Here is a 14,782-nt window from a genome sequence, read left to right as displayed (position 1 = left end):
GCTCAGAATCTCCCCTAGACCTTGTTTTTCAGCGGTTCTCTCCTTTTTCTAGTATGCGTTTCAATCAGACCGAGCCACGTACTTGGGAAAGGGTTGAAAGCAGTCCTAGGGCAGCGGCTATTTATCAGATGCCCGAGACAATCTCTTCCAAGGCAGCAATGCAGGACAGCCACGGCTTCCAGGGCCAACGCAAAGCAACCTGCTGCTTTTCTTTCCAGCCACGTCAAGGTTTTGGAATAGAAGAGTTATTTCCCCCTTCTGAAACCGCAAGATAAATTTTACTGACCCCAAAGTTAGCATTCAAATCTCCTTTTTTAAATGTTTTAATGGCTGCGCAGATGGAAACAAAGACTCGTTTCAAAGGCGGGCGGCAACGCGATTTGGGGCAGCTTCCCCTCCTGCCTCCGACGGAATAAATCTTTCACGCACCGAGGGACGCTTCTGAATGAAAGATATTGAACTCCAATAATAGCTTAAGATGCAGCCCATATTTTACCAGCCTTGGAAATCTGCCTTCCAGGTGCTCTTGATTCATCAGGTCCTTGACTGCAGAGGAAGTCTGAGTGCCAGCTCGGTAAAATGGTTTAGCTCAGGGTGTTTGCTTTGCCTCTTAATATAGTCCAAGGTTTTTACCTAGAGAGGGAGGGGGGGAGGAATGATATTTTACTCTACAATAGGACCAGCAAATACTTATTTCCCTTAGCCCTTTCAGTAACTTAATCCCCCCCCATCCCTGCCCCGCCCCCAGTGCATATTCCGAGCAAGCATCAAGGGGGGGGGGAAGCCCACACTCAATTTGCTCTCTTCTTTGGGAGAGAGGAAGCTTCCAGCCCTTATGGCTGCAAACAAACATGCCAGAAAACAAGCAGGCAGCGTCTGGGGAGGAAAATCCCTGAAGTCCAACAAGGGCTGTTCAGCAGAAACTGGGTCAAGACTCCAGCGTCTAGTGCCGCTCCCCTCACCCCTGCCAATGATCAACACAAGCAGAGTAAAAGCGTGCCCATTCCAATGCTGCATAATGTATGCACTGCAGTGTTCAAGTTGCTTGGGAGAACAACTTTAGATTTGTAATTTTGTTTGGGAGCCAGCGTGGCATAGTGGTTAAGAGCGGTGGTTTGGAGCGGTGGAGTCTGATCTGGGGAACCGGGTTTGATTCCACTCTCCTCCACGTGAGCGGTGGAGGCTAATCTGGTGGACTGGATTTGTTTCCCCGCTCCTCCACACGAAGCCAGCTGAGTGACCTTGGGCCAGTCACACTCCCTCAGCCCCACCTACCTCGCAGGGTGTGTGTTGTGGGGAGGGGAAGGGAAGGTGATTGTAAGCCGGTTTGATTCTCCCTTAAGTGGCAGAGAAAGGCAGCATATAAAAAATCAACTCTTCTTCTATTTGGGGCGGGGGGCAGAGAACAAACAGCCCTAACAATGAGGTAATTTTTGCCCAAGGTCTACCAGCTGGAAAGATTTTAATGCTGGGTCTCATGGATCTAGTTCTCCAGCACATGGAGCTTCCTCCAGCACATTGGAGTGGTGGAGTCTGATCTGGAGAACTGGGTTTGATTCCCCACTCTTCCACATGAGTGGTGGAGGCTAATCTGGTGAACTGGGTTGGTTTCCCCACTCCTACACGCGAAGCGAGCTGGGTGACCTTGGGCCAGTCACGCTCTCTCAGCCTCACCTACCTCACAGAGTGTCTGTTGTGGGGAGGGGAAGGGAAGGCGATTGGAAGCCGGTTTGAGTCTCCCTTAAGTGGCAGAGAAAGTCGGCATATAAAAAACAACTCTTCTTCTTCTTCCTACTGCAAGAGACTTACATCAGTGGACGGTTCCTTTGTGCTGGGGGGAAGTGGAACAGATCTAACCCTTTACTCTGCTAAGCCAAAACTTCTGCAAGTTGAAAAGGTTGGAACCCCCCACTCCCCAAAGACCAAGCTTGCACTTCAGATTACCAGACTCCCCAGGTGCAAACAGCGGTTTCAAGGTCTATCCCTGCTCCCCTTACCATGGTTTTTGTGTCGGCGAACCCGTGTTTCTGAGCCAGGTTCCACAAGTTCACGGCAAGCTGGTTGAGCTTGTTGTTCCGCAGATCTCCGTGAGCCAAGATGCTATTGAAGAAGTAGAGTGCCAGCTGGCTCTGCCGCTTTAAAGTCTACAACGGTTATAAACCAAGGAATTAATTTAGTCTGCAGCTTGCAAGACTGCATCGACCACCAAGCAGGGGGGGGGGATCCACTGGATGGATATTGTATAACAACACTCTGTGCCAACAACATTTATTATTATTGATTATTGGGAGGGAACTTGGCGCATGGGGTCAGGGCAGGATGGATTCTAGTGGCCCATCGATAAGACACTGTGGACAAATCTTTCTGCCATTAACGACCACTGCGTATGTTAAGGCGGACATAATAAGATGGTGAGGGGTCTGGAGACCAAGTCCTATGAGGAAAGGTTGAAGGAGCTGGGTATGTTTAGCCTAAAGAGGAGAAGACTGAGAGGGGATATGATAACCATCTTCAAGTACTTGAAGGGTTGTCATGTAGAGGAGGGTGCCGAGTTGTTTTCTGTTGCCCCAGAAGGTCGGACCGGAACTAATGCGCTGAAATTAAATCAAGAGGTTCCCTCTAGACATTAGGAAGAATTTTCTAACAGAGCAGTTCCTCAGTGGAACAGGCTTCCTCGAGAGGTGGTGAGCTCTCCTTCCCTGGAGATTTTTAAGCAGAGGCCATCTGTCAGCACTGCTGATTCTATGACCTTAAGCAGATTGTGAGAGGGAGGGCATCTTGGCCATCTTCTGGGCATGGAGTGGGGGGTCACTGGGGGTGTGGGAGGGCGGGGAGGTAGTTGTGAATGTCCTGCATTGTGCAGGGGGTTGGACTAGATGACCCTGGTGGTCCCTTCCAACTCTAGGATTCTAACTTGGCAGAGTTGTAACCATCTAAGTCCAGTGACTTTAATGGACTTAGAAGGGCGTCCGCTCTGCTCGATGCTCCGCTGTTATTTATGCAAAGCGCCCTAGGACGTGTGAATTTTACATTCATTTAGACGTTGCAAAAGTCAACCTCTAAAACATAGGGTTAAAGATGAAATAAGCAGCAGCAGCTAGAGAAGCCCGACACAATAGCGTGCGGGATCCCACAAGCCCACTGCCAAGCCCTGGAAGTCAGCCCAACAAGCCGCTGGCAAAATCCCAACTCAGTGGGCTGAATGCTCTTTTAAAGCTGACACCCCCCCCAGGAGGTGCTTTTTGTTGTGTTCTTTCGGAAAGAAAAGCACCCTCAATTCAGAGATGGAGCCGCCAGCCACCTCCAACGAGGGATCGAACCGGCATGAGAATACTTGGAAGCCGCCAAGCGGCCCCTGCCGACCTGCCACATCAATTAACTCGTTTCGTGCTCCGCTTGAGCAGCTCGGTGTGAATTACTGCTGAAGCAAGTGAAAAAGGGGAGGAGGGGAGAAACACCACCTCGGCCCTGCTGACAGAACAATTTGCAAAACACACCCCGCACAAGAACGGGCCTCGGCTGGACTGCTTCTTTCTTCTTTCCTTCATTGCTCCTATGACCCATAGGTCCTGAGCAGTTATTTCTTAGAGGAAAATATGATGGAGAGATATTTGGACCTCTATCCATCAACAAAAAGGGGATTATTTTGTCTCTTATTATGGGGGCAGGAATTCTCACCAATATAGGGGCGATCCATTTATCTCAGTGGTGTTTAAAGAGGGGGCATTCCATCATCTTATGAGAAAAATGCGTTGATTTTCTTTGAATCGCATGGGCAAAGTCGGTCGGAGTATGGTAGATTTCCATATCTTCCGTTTAATACCGCTGAGGGTGCAGCATTTAAATGGGCAAGCATAAAAGGCTCTTCGGAAGGAAGGGACTGTCTGGTTGTAAAAGTATAGCAGAGTTAGCAAAGGGGGAGGAACGCCAAAGAATTGAGTTGAACATACTCTCCGGCACACTCGGCTGAACTGCAATAAGGGGAAAGGTTCTCCAAGAAAGCTGCCATGAGATTCAGCCTCCAAAAATACTTATCAGGTCCTCCACAGGATAACAAGATATCATATACAGAGTCCAAACAATGGTCAGTTAAACCCAGTACAGCTAGCCGGGACTGGAAATGGCTTTTCCAGGATCCTAGGCCTTTTGCAGGATCCTTTCACAGCTCCACAAACAGAGATCCTTTAACTGGAGGTGCTGGGGATTGAACAAGACATATATGCGAAGCAGCAATACCGTGCTGGGATCCCTCCCCTATTAACTAAAGAACATCCAAGATACTGAGCATCTCTTGGTGTTTCAGAAGATACACTGCTCTTCCTCAAAGTATCAGGAAAAGCAGGCAGACGGGGAGAATTTCACTGGTCTCAAATTAAATGAACCGAGGAAAACTCGCATCAAAGGACACCGATGCATGTGGATAACAGAGCAGGGATGAAAAGGTCAAAGTAGATCATAAAAATGGCTCCCCTCCACCCACCCAACCTCCATTCCAGAAAATATTCTGCACTGCCGACAGAAAGGTCTCTCTCTCACCTCATCTTTTCCAAGGCTTTTCAGATGCTCCAGGATCTGAGCGATCACCGTTTCACACAGCTTGCTGATTTCTGCCAGAAATTTGGTATCTCCCCCGTACAAGGTATCGTTGGATTCCACTGAGAAAAACAGGATGTTCCAGGTTCAAAAACAGGAGAAGGGTGCCAGTGAAAACATTCAGCTGGTTTTAGGAGGCTATTTTTCCTGCCGCAATTGTAACATTTAGCTGTTCAGAGCATCTACAGAGCATCTGTACAAAACCGCTCCTTGTTTGGCTCTCAAGGCGCTAAGATCTCTCATTCTACAAGGAAGAGGCTAAAGTGTTCCCTCAGCATTGAAGACTTATATATTGGGACCGGGAGGAGAAAGGGAAGAAAGATTTGTAAGCTGCTTGGAGGACTTTACGGTTCAAAAAGCGGGATATAAATTAAGCATTGTGTAACTGGAAGCACAATGAGTCCCCAGCTTGCTGGGGATAAAGGGAAGATGACTGGGGAAGGCAGTGGCAAACCACCCCGTCAACAAAGTCTGCCTAGTAAATGTCGGGATGTGACGTCACCCCATGGGTCAGGAATGACCCGGTGCTTGCACAGGGGACCTTTACCTTACCTTAAGAAGCTAAGGCTAGTCTAGTCTCGTCAGATCCTGGAAGCTAAGCAGGCTTGGCCCTAGTTAGCAGTTGGATGGGAGACCACCAAAGAAGTCCAGGGTTGCTATGCAGAGGCAGGCAAGGGCAAAACCACCTCTGAACATCTCTTGCCTTTAAAACTCATTGGGGTCGCCTGAAGTCAGCTGTGACTTGATGGCACTCTCCACCAAAACTGGAAGAAGAGGAAGCATCCACTTTGGAAAAAGTAGTACTTCCCCTCTCTCTTGCTCTGTCTTTCAAAAAAAAGATCAGCCTGAAGAATTAGACAGAATGCCCAACTGTTGCACACAATGTGTTCGCCCGCAGTAGACATTGCAGGAGCCAGCCAGAAGGTCCTCCATACCTGTAAAGTTAGCTGCGCCATTTCCATGTAGATGCTTCCTGTTGTAGTGTAACGTGTAGGTCTGTTACATAACCTACTTCCTGTTGTAGTTAGGTCTGTTACATAACATTTCCCTGCAAGCGGCCCAAAAGAGGTCTATTTTGACCACTGCAACCCACAGAGAAGGGGGGGGGTGACCAAACTTCTACACATATGAAACGCAAACACCCTCCGCAGATTGTACAGAAGTTAAGACTGATCTGAAAATTCTGTTTCTTCTGGGAACTACACTGATGAGCCGTTTAATTATTCTGGCTTGATTAAAACCTCTATGTTTTCCCTTTGGAAATGTGAAAGAAAAATTGCTCCCCTGGCAGCGTGTCCTTTGATGTTTGGAAAGAAACTCTTTCTTTCTTTCTTTCTTTCTTTCTTTCTTTCTTTCTTTCTTTCTTTCTTTCTTTCTTTCTTTCTTTCTTTCTCTCTCTCTCTCTCTCTCTCTCTCTCTCTCTCTCTCTCTATATATATATATATATATTTCTCTCTTTCTCTCTCTCTCTCTATATATATGAGAATTGATCCTAAAATCATTATGATAGATAGATAGATAGATAGATAGATAGATAGATAGATAGATAGATAGATAGATAGATACTGAACATAATGATTTTAGGCTCAATTCTCACATTAAGAGTGGTTGTGTTAAAATAGCAATGCAAGAATTGGACCCACATATGTTACGCTTGGAAAACATGCCGCTGAACGGATCAGTCTTGGGCCGTTTTTATAAGATGAGAGCTACTTTCACGTTGTTTGCCTCTGCCGCTTGTTCTACAATATGGCGACGTCAGCCACTGGCCCCAGGGGATGCATTTTGGGGAGGGGTGGCCTCAGCCGCCGCCGCCAATCCACTTCGCCCTCCCCCACAGGAGCCAAAGCAGCCATCTTTCTTTCTTTCCCTCCGTCCCTCAGACGATCCTGGTGGCCTTGCCCAGTCTTTAAAGCTTTACACGGTCTGAGACCCTCGTATCTTTGGGACAGCCTCTCCTGGTATACCCCCCCCCGAAGGACACTAGGATCGTCCGACGAAAATCTACTGGTGGTCCCTGGCCCTGAGAGCATGTGGCTGTCCTCAACAAGAGCCAGGGCTTTTTTGGCCCTGGCTCCAGCCTGGTGGAATGCTCTGCCTGGTAACATCAGGCCCTTGCGGGATCTGAACGTTTTCTGCAGGGCCTGCAAGACAGAGCTTTTCCACCAGGCCTACAATTGAGGACAGCCGCCTATATTTGCTCATATTATCTATACCATCTACTGGCCTCCCCCCCCCTTTCCCCCTTAGTTGGAACAACAGAAAGCAAAGGGTTGCCACCTGTACGGTTCCCTACAGCTTTTAGACTTGTGCGCCATCATGTTAGGTTTTTAGAATTTTATTGGTTTTATTATGGATTTTACTGTATATTTACATTGTATATTGTTGTATTTTTAAAATGATGTTACCCGCCCTGAGCTGGCTTGCTGGGGAGGGCAGATTATAAGATAAATAAATAAGTAACAAATACTTCACACCCATGCACACAATTTTGATCACCATCATGACGGGAGTGAGGCACAAAGCGGCCTTATTATTTATAGTTTTCTTATCACGAGAATTAAGAGAACTTGAGCATGCCTGCACCAACAAGATATTATTATTCAAGCTTCAAGTACGTGAAGGCCTTTGAACCAAGTGCAAGAGAGTCGCCAAAGCAAAACAACATTTAATCCCATGTTTTGCACAAATAAGGTTGGCAATATGTGGATTAAGCGCTTAGGCGCGTGTGGAAGATAGTAATCCAATTGCAAACTCAGTATGTACTTAGTCATGGTCGGGGGCTGGGAGGTGGGGTCAAGCTTGTAAGCATTTCTGAAGCACATCCCCAGGAAAATGAGCACTGAGCTGTATAAATAATCCCCTAGTCTTTAGTGAGGCAGCATTTGATATAATGACTGGGGGAGGGGGGCTGATTTCTAGTGAAATCACCCCTACACACATCAAAAGTTCACACTTCACCTTTGTCGACATGATAGACGTAGGTCTCCTGACTCATGGCAGAGAGAAGATGCAGAACGTTTGCATAAATCCGGACTTTATCGTCGCTGTTATCTTCCCAAGTGTAGTCCTGGATAACATTGAGCAGACCTCGCACGAGAAACAATACGCCCTGTTCAGGGTGATCCTAAAACAAAGACCAACACCAAGGTAACGACTAATCATGACCGACCAATTGCTTCCCCCTGCCCCCAAATCTAGCAACAATTATCATGTAAAATAAACCCTTCTAAAGGTGCATGTAAGCTCTTAGAATCATCCTAACGTCATGTTTGGAGATGTTTTTGTCAGCTCGGCTGTCGGTTAACCACCCAACACTTGGGCAGGAAGGCTTTAGAGTCATTAGAAAACCTTGAAGAAATCACCTTAGCCAATTCATTTCGATCGGTTTAACAGTGCGCCATGTGGTGGGAATGTGAAAAAGTGCTTAAATTCTGGAGGGAGATCCAGGGGAAAATGGAAAAATTATTTAGAATTCCAATACAAGTGAATATGGATCAGGGATATTAGGATGTAATAATTTTTTTTTAAAAAGAGCAAGAATTATATAAGGCAATGGTACTGGCAGCCCATGCGGTTATAGTGTATGGGTGGAAAAAGGACAAGAAATTGACTCTAGAAAATTGGAACAAGTATCTCTATGATTATTTCCAATCGGACACTATAGCGTGTATAACACAGGATAAATTATGGGAAAGTAAAATAAGAGACGTTAAAGAGAAATGGGAAACGTATATGCAGTGGATCAATAAGGGTGAAGCCAATAATGAATCTATTCAAAAACTAAGGAAAATGTGCTCATGGTTAAATATTTGAAGGTGTACTTGTGGTCCGGGAGAGGGAAGGGGGGAGGGAGGGGGGAAAATGTAAATTCAAAGAAAGATTGTAAGAAAAGATTTTTGTTATGTATATAAATAATAAAAAAAACTTTAAAAAAAAACAGTGCGCGCGCTTTAAACATAAAGGCCTCAGTAGGTACGGTGTTACCAGATTGTAGCTTGGGCCCTGCAGTACATTTCTGCTAACGTCGTCCGTCACGAGGCTGAACTTCCCTACCTGCTTCAATACACCTGCCACCCAAACTCACATGAGTGTGTCCGTGTGTTTGAGGATCAAGGGCACATAGCTAGAGGCTGCTCAAGGGCTCTGAACTCAAGCGTTGCCCTTTCCAGTTCCTTTCATTCCTCAGCTTGGACACAGTCGCTAGGCCACAAAAGCTCAATTGAGCCTGGCTCATTGCTAGAGCAAGGTCTGTGCTACCCTTGAGCTGTCCCTGGTCCTGAAGATCCTGCCTCTGATTTTGCCTCTAAAGGAAAAGGTAGTCCCCCTGTGCAAGTACCGGGTCATTCCTGACTCATGGGGTAACGTTGCATCCCGAGGCTTACTAGGCAGACTATGTTTATGGGGTGGTTTGCTATCACCTTCCCCAGTCGTCTTCCCTTTACCCCCAGCAAGCCGGGTACTCATTTTACCGACCTCGGAAGGCTGGAAGGCTGAGTCAACCTTGAGCAGGCTACCTGAACCCGACTCCCGTTGGGATCAAACTCAGGTCGTGAGCAGAGCTTGGACTACAGTACTGCAGCTTACCGCTCTGCGTCACAGGGCTCCTTTATTTATACCCCAACGGGGGTCCAAAGCTGTTTGAAACATCCTCCTTTCCTCCTCTGTTTTATCCTCCCATCAACTCTGTGAGTTGGTTTAGGCTGAGAGAGTAATTGGCCTATGGTCAACCAGCAAGCAGGGTGGGGATTTGACCCTTGGTCCACCAGCTGCTCGACGCTTGCAGCTACTTGCCTGATGATTGCTCTCAGACCGAAAATAAGGGCACATGCAATAGATTCCTCCTTCTTTAAACGCTTTCCTAGGAGGCTAACATGTCTCGGAGAGGTGAGGAAACACACACACACCAGGTATGCTATTTTTCTGCACACAGGGAAGTATACAAGTCCCCACATTGAGTACAACCCAGGTGCAGGCTTCCTACTTCATCTGCCATTCGAAGGTGAGCCGAACTTGTGAAAGGCGCTGCCGTTTCAGCCCCGGAAAGGGATCTGGGCGTTAAGTCACTTACCGGAATGACTAGTAAAGTGGAAAAGAAATTGCAGAGGAATTCCAGGAGGAACGCTTCCGAGGGCCGCATCTTCCCATCTATGCTGATCGTCTTCGGCACCTCGGGAACGAGGCTTATGGCGGCTTTGAAAAAGGCATCCGCTATAAAAAGATTGGTCACCACAGTATCAGCAAGTGGAACCCAGATTTGTCAGCATGCCTGTACCTTTTCGATATACCTTAAAGCAAAGGCTCCGCAACTTGAAGCTCACCAGAGCGCACAGGGCACGCATACTTTGTTGTACTGCCCTGAGGCTATCAGAAGGTTAAAAACGCAACATGGCTCTCGAGCCAAACAAGGTGTCCAACTCTGGCGTGCAGACAGGAGGCCAGAACTGGCTGACCATTGTACAAAGCAAAAGGGCTAAAGCCCAGGTAATTCTCATCCGGACCTATTTCATGTGCTGCAAAACAGGTCAGGACACATGAATACTTTGTGCAAAAATCTGAGACGGACCCATGCACAAGGTGGCAGAAGAGGGCACGGCAGATGCCCAGACTCACAACATACACATGATGGCAACAACACCCAGACTGTGCATCCACCCTTCTGCAAAGATTCACACCACCTCGTAGAAGAAGAAGAATTGGTTTTTATATGCCAACTTTCTCTGCCACTTAAGGGAGAATCAAACCGGCTTACAGTGAAGATGGCACGTGTCAGTCTGTTTGTGTCATGCTACAAGTCTTCAAGCTAGAGAACAGTACGCTCTCACTGTCCCTGGAAACCTGTCCTTCTTCTGGATCCTGGTCCAGAAAACCCAGTCACAAGATGTACCTTTTGGGGATTCCTTCTCGCAGAGCCAGCGTGGTGGAGTGGTTAAGAGCAGTGGTTTGGAGGGGTGGAGTCTGATCTGGAGAACCGGGTTCGATTCCCCACTCCTCCACATGAGTGGCGGACGCTAATCTGGAGAACTGGATTTGTTTCCCCACTCCTCCACACGAAGACCTTGGGTTAGTCACACTCTTTCCACCCCACCTACCTCACAGGGTGTCTGTCATGGGGAGGGGAAGGGAAGGTGATTGTTTGATTCTCCCTTAAGTGGTAGAGAAAGTTGGCATATAAAAACCAACTCTTCCTCTTTTTCAGCGCGAGTTGCCCACATCAAAATCCTTCAGGATTTAGCCAAGGCCCCTACTAGAAGTCAAACGTCTGGGGAGTGGATACATCTCATCTCTAGTGCACATGTGGGCATGAAGAGTCAGGCCCAGTGCAGCGTACAGCCAGACTCTTCATACACTGCAGTCATTGAGACGTATTTTGGACAGCTGGTAGCACATTGTAGGATAATTATGGAGGTTTTTTCTTTGGGTAAATCTTTCACCAAAATAATAACCATCTGTTTGGCTCTTGAATCTGCAGGGGATAGGATAAAAGGTGGAGGTCCCCTGTGCAAGCACCGGGTCATTCCTGACCCATGGGGTGACATCACATTGTGACGTTTCCTAGGCAGACTTTGTTTCTGGGGTGGTTTGCCAGTGCCTTCCCCAGTCATCTTCCCTTTACCCCCAGCAAGCTGGGTCCTCATTTGACCGACCTCGGACGGATGGAAGGCAGAGTCAACCTTGAGCCGGCTACCTGAAACCGACTTTCGTTGGGATCGAACTCAGGTCGTGAGCAGAGCTTGGACTGCAGTACTGCAGCTTACCACTCTGCGCCATGGGGCTCGCTAGGGGATGGGATACTGCATAATAAAACCAATGCTGTAGAGAACACCTTTCAAAGCTGTTTAAGAGAAGGCCTTGCAAAGTGCTGGAGGAGTGGATTACAAGCATGTGACTATTTCCATCTGTGAAATGTCAGAGAGGATGGGAAAATATAGGCTAGGAACTCTTTCTCCGCCTTCCCCCCCCCCATTTTTCTAACAATCTACCTGACCTTTGTATAAGCATCCAGAAGAACAACAGAGGTCAAAGAAGCTAGGAAGGAAAGAGGATGCTGCAGAACCGGTGGCTTTGCCAACATTGGAAAGGACAGACCGTATGGATCTTGTGAGCTAAAAGAGGCTATTTATATCCCCAAGTTATGCATAGGCTTTCTTCTGAAATCTATGATAGCTGGAAAAAAACAAACGTCTCTTCAAATCACTCTTAGGAATGCAAGAAGAGATTCAGCGAACGTTTCCGCAACTTGAACAAAACCAACCAACATCATCTTTCTAATACAGTCATAAGAATGACACATAATGTTAATGAGGAATTGTAATGCTAATGATAAATGCTTCGAACACTCTGTTAAATCGTTGTTGACTGATGTCTTGATCGTAATAAATATTGGTTTGGTGTTTGTGTCTTAAAGAATGTGTGCAGTTTCCAGAGGGTCAGAACATAAGGATAGAAGAGTCCCCAAATTAGTAGAAGAAGGAGAGTTGGTTTTTATATGCCGACTTTCTCTACCACTTAAGGAAGAATCAAACCAGCTTACAGTCACCTTCCCCTCCCCACAACAGACACCCTGTGAGAGAGGTGGGGCTGAGAAAGCTCTAAGAGAGCTTTGACTAGCCCAAGGTCACCCAGCTGGCTTCATGCGGAGGAGTGGGGAAACCAACCAGGTTCCCCAGATTAGCATCCGCCACTCATGTGAAGGAGCAGGGAATTGACCCCGCTTCTCCAGTTAGGAGTCCGCTGCTCATGTGGAGAGAGGAATCAAACCCGGTTCTCCAGATTAGTGCCCACTGCTCCAAACCACCACTCTTAACCACTACACCATGCTGGCTCTTGGTTCTGAGGGGGCCCTCGTTTGCAACTGCAAGATACTCCGATAGAACAATCATAAGGAAATGCACCGGAAGCAGCTGAGAGCAGGATGAGAACAAAGATGATCAAGGGCAGGGGGATGAGGCAGAACACTACATGAGAACTGGGAAGCCCCCATAGACCTGTTATGGCCCCATGGGACATCTTTTCAGCCATTACACATACACATATAGCGCTACTGCTTGTGCATGAGATATGGCAAGTTAAATTTGGAATACACACCCTGTAGCGGTGTGCTCAGCAAGGGGGGGTCAAGCACTCGTTGCAATAAATTGCTGCTGAAGCTTTCCTCGACTCAATTAATAGCTTGTGCACTACACCGTCTGTGGTCTAGTTCGTGCTTCACTAAATTTCCTCCTCCGCTGCAGCCCTTTCTTCTGGTTGACCACTAGGCTATAAATCCTTCTGCAGACCCCCATTATATCCTCCCTAGCGGGTGCGACCTTCAGGAAAGGGAGAAATTAATGGCCTGTTCTCAGAGGGTTCAGCTAGGCTCTGTTGCAGAGTGGGGGGGAATATAATCAAGTTTTGACAGTTGCCTTATAAATTATGGCAGCGGAAGGGGTTTCCAAAGACTCTGGCTTTGTCAAGTCCCCCTTTTAAGGCTGGGGATCCTGTGCGACTCTTTGGAATGCGCTCCCTGAAGTAGTGTGCCATTAAAACTTCTAGGGAGACATAAGGCACGCCTTTCAAAATCAACTGAAGGCTGATTATAAAGGTGCCAGTGATCGTGTCCACTGTTACCCTCACCTACGTTATTGTGTGTGTTTGTGTTTTACCTACACTGAGATGCTTTAATTATGGTCTTACAGCCAAACGACATTTTACATTGGACATCCTCGGTCTGATCTCCCTGATCGTCATAAATGTTATCCTTTAAAAGAATCTGCAGAGGGGAAGGGGAGAAGTCGGATTGGGCATTGGGGAATTTGGGGGGAACCCTTTTCCTCAGTGCCATATCTCTGAGACCATCAGCTTCTATTAGCCCCAGTAAAGGCACTCTTCTCTTTGCCCATGGGCTAACAAGTCGAGTCAGGTGTGTGAGGGGGTGTTTCCATCCTAGAAATGACATCGGGGGAGAGTAAAGTCTCTTCCTTCCCCTGCACTAAAGCCCCAATCCAATTCAAGGTCCTGTTCCCCCCACCCCGTAGCTAATTTTTAAGACTACGCTGGAGGGGATTATAGACCGCCAATGTAATGTTTTTTGTGTCTGTGTGTGCCATCAAGTCACAGCTGACTTATGTCGACCTCGTAGGGCTTCCATGGTAAAAGTCATTCAGAGGTGGTTTGCCATTGCTTGCCTCCGCATCACAACCCTGGTATGCCTCGGAGGTTGCCCGTCCAAATACTAACCAGAGCCGACCCTGCTTAGCTTCTGAGATCTGACGAGATCAGGCTAGCCTGGGGCTATCCAGGTCAGAGTTAACGTAATGCATTCTTCAGCGTTTTAAAGTTTGCCATCCACAATTGACAAGTCGTTTCATACAACCCAATAAAACAAAACTAAGATGTATTTCTACAGTGTGCTCTATCCTTAAGCTCAGGGGGCCGTGTACCCTCCACAAGTACCCTCCACAACCAAGATTTCTCCTGGGACCCTTCCTTCTTATCCTCGTGTGCTGACCCCCTTGGAAAAACACACTCTTTCAGACATACTCGTCGTTCCAGTGGAAAAAGACAGGTGGCTGCATTTTCTTCTAATCCTCTCTCTCCATTGATGTGAAGCATTCAAAAAAAGAAAAAAAGAAGCAGCAAAAATGATTGTGGGGGGAGAAGAGAAAAGCAGAGGAAAGACATCACAGAGTCAGGATCTTTCATTCCTCATTTCCAAATGAATCTGAAAATGTACTTTCTAGGTCACAGGAGGGGGAAAAAAATCCTGCCTTGCTTTCAGATGGGGAGGAGTTTTTACAGAAATGTTAGATCAACCACAGCACTGTGTACTTTTGAACTCTGAATATAGATTTGGTCAGAGAACTTAAACAATACAAATCCCCCCCCCCCCCCATGTGCGTTTTCTGTTTTTCATCAGTCCCTTGGTGAAATTAGTCATACATAAAAGCCCAAATTAGTTGGATAGTTCCTGGCATGTCGTATATTACGCTTCGAGCAGACAAAGATTTTAACAGCTTTGAGAAGACCAAAATGTCGGGGGGGGGGGAACCCTATGCTGTTTCAACGTCACGCGCTCGAACCAATGCTGCAAGAGGAATGAACGAGTGCTCTGTACATTCTGCCAGCAGAGCTTCCAGTTTGATCCAGCACATTATCCAGGAGTGGAAGCATGGCTGATGAGGATTTATCATTCGGTCTTGGCAGCATT

At 47.2% G+C, this 14,782-nt stretch overlaps 1 protein-coding gene across 1 annotated transcript in view; it reads right to left on the bottom strand.

The window, feature by feature from the left end:
• Positions 1-473: 473 nt before the first annotated feature.
• Positions 474-14,782, bottom strand: part of VPS35L (VPS35 endosomal protein sorting factor like) — a 67,193-nt gene continuing 52,884 nt past the window's right edge. Inside the window, exons 27-31 of the mRNA XM_056866195.1 lie at positions 9,665-9,804; positions 7,555-7,720; positions 4,537-4,655; positions 1,998-2,144; positions 474-633 (exon numbers count right to left, since the gene is read on the bottom strand). Coding sequence (XP_056722173.1) covers positions 535-633; positions 1,998-2,144; positions 4,537-4,655; positions 7,555-7,720; positions 9,665-9,804 — 671 coding nt within the window. The 3' untranslated portion in view covers positions 474-534. The remainder of the gene's footprint in view (positions 634-1,997; positions 2,145-4,536; positions 4,656-7,554; positions 7,721-9,664; positions 9,805-14,782) is intronic.

The sequence above is a fragment of the Euleptes europaea genome, chromosome 21, assembly GCF_029931775.1.
Source record: "Euleptes europaea isolate rEulEur1 chromosome 21, rEulEur1.hap1, whole genome shotgun sequence".
NCBI lineage: Eukaryota > Metazoa > Chordata > Lepidosauria > Squamata > Sphaerodactylidae > Euleptes > Euleptes europaea.
Note: the sequence above shows the minus strand (reverse complement) of the source record. Positions and strands in the feature narration are given on the sequence as shown.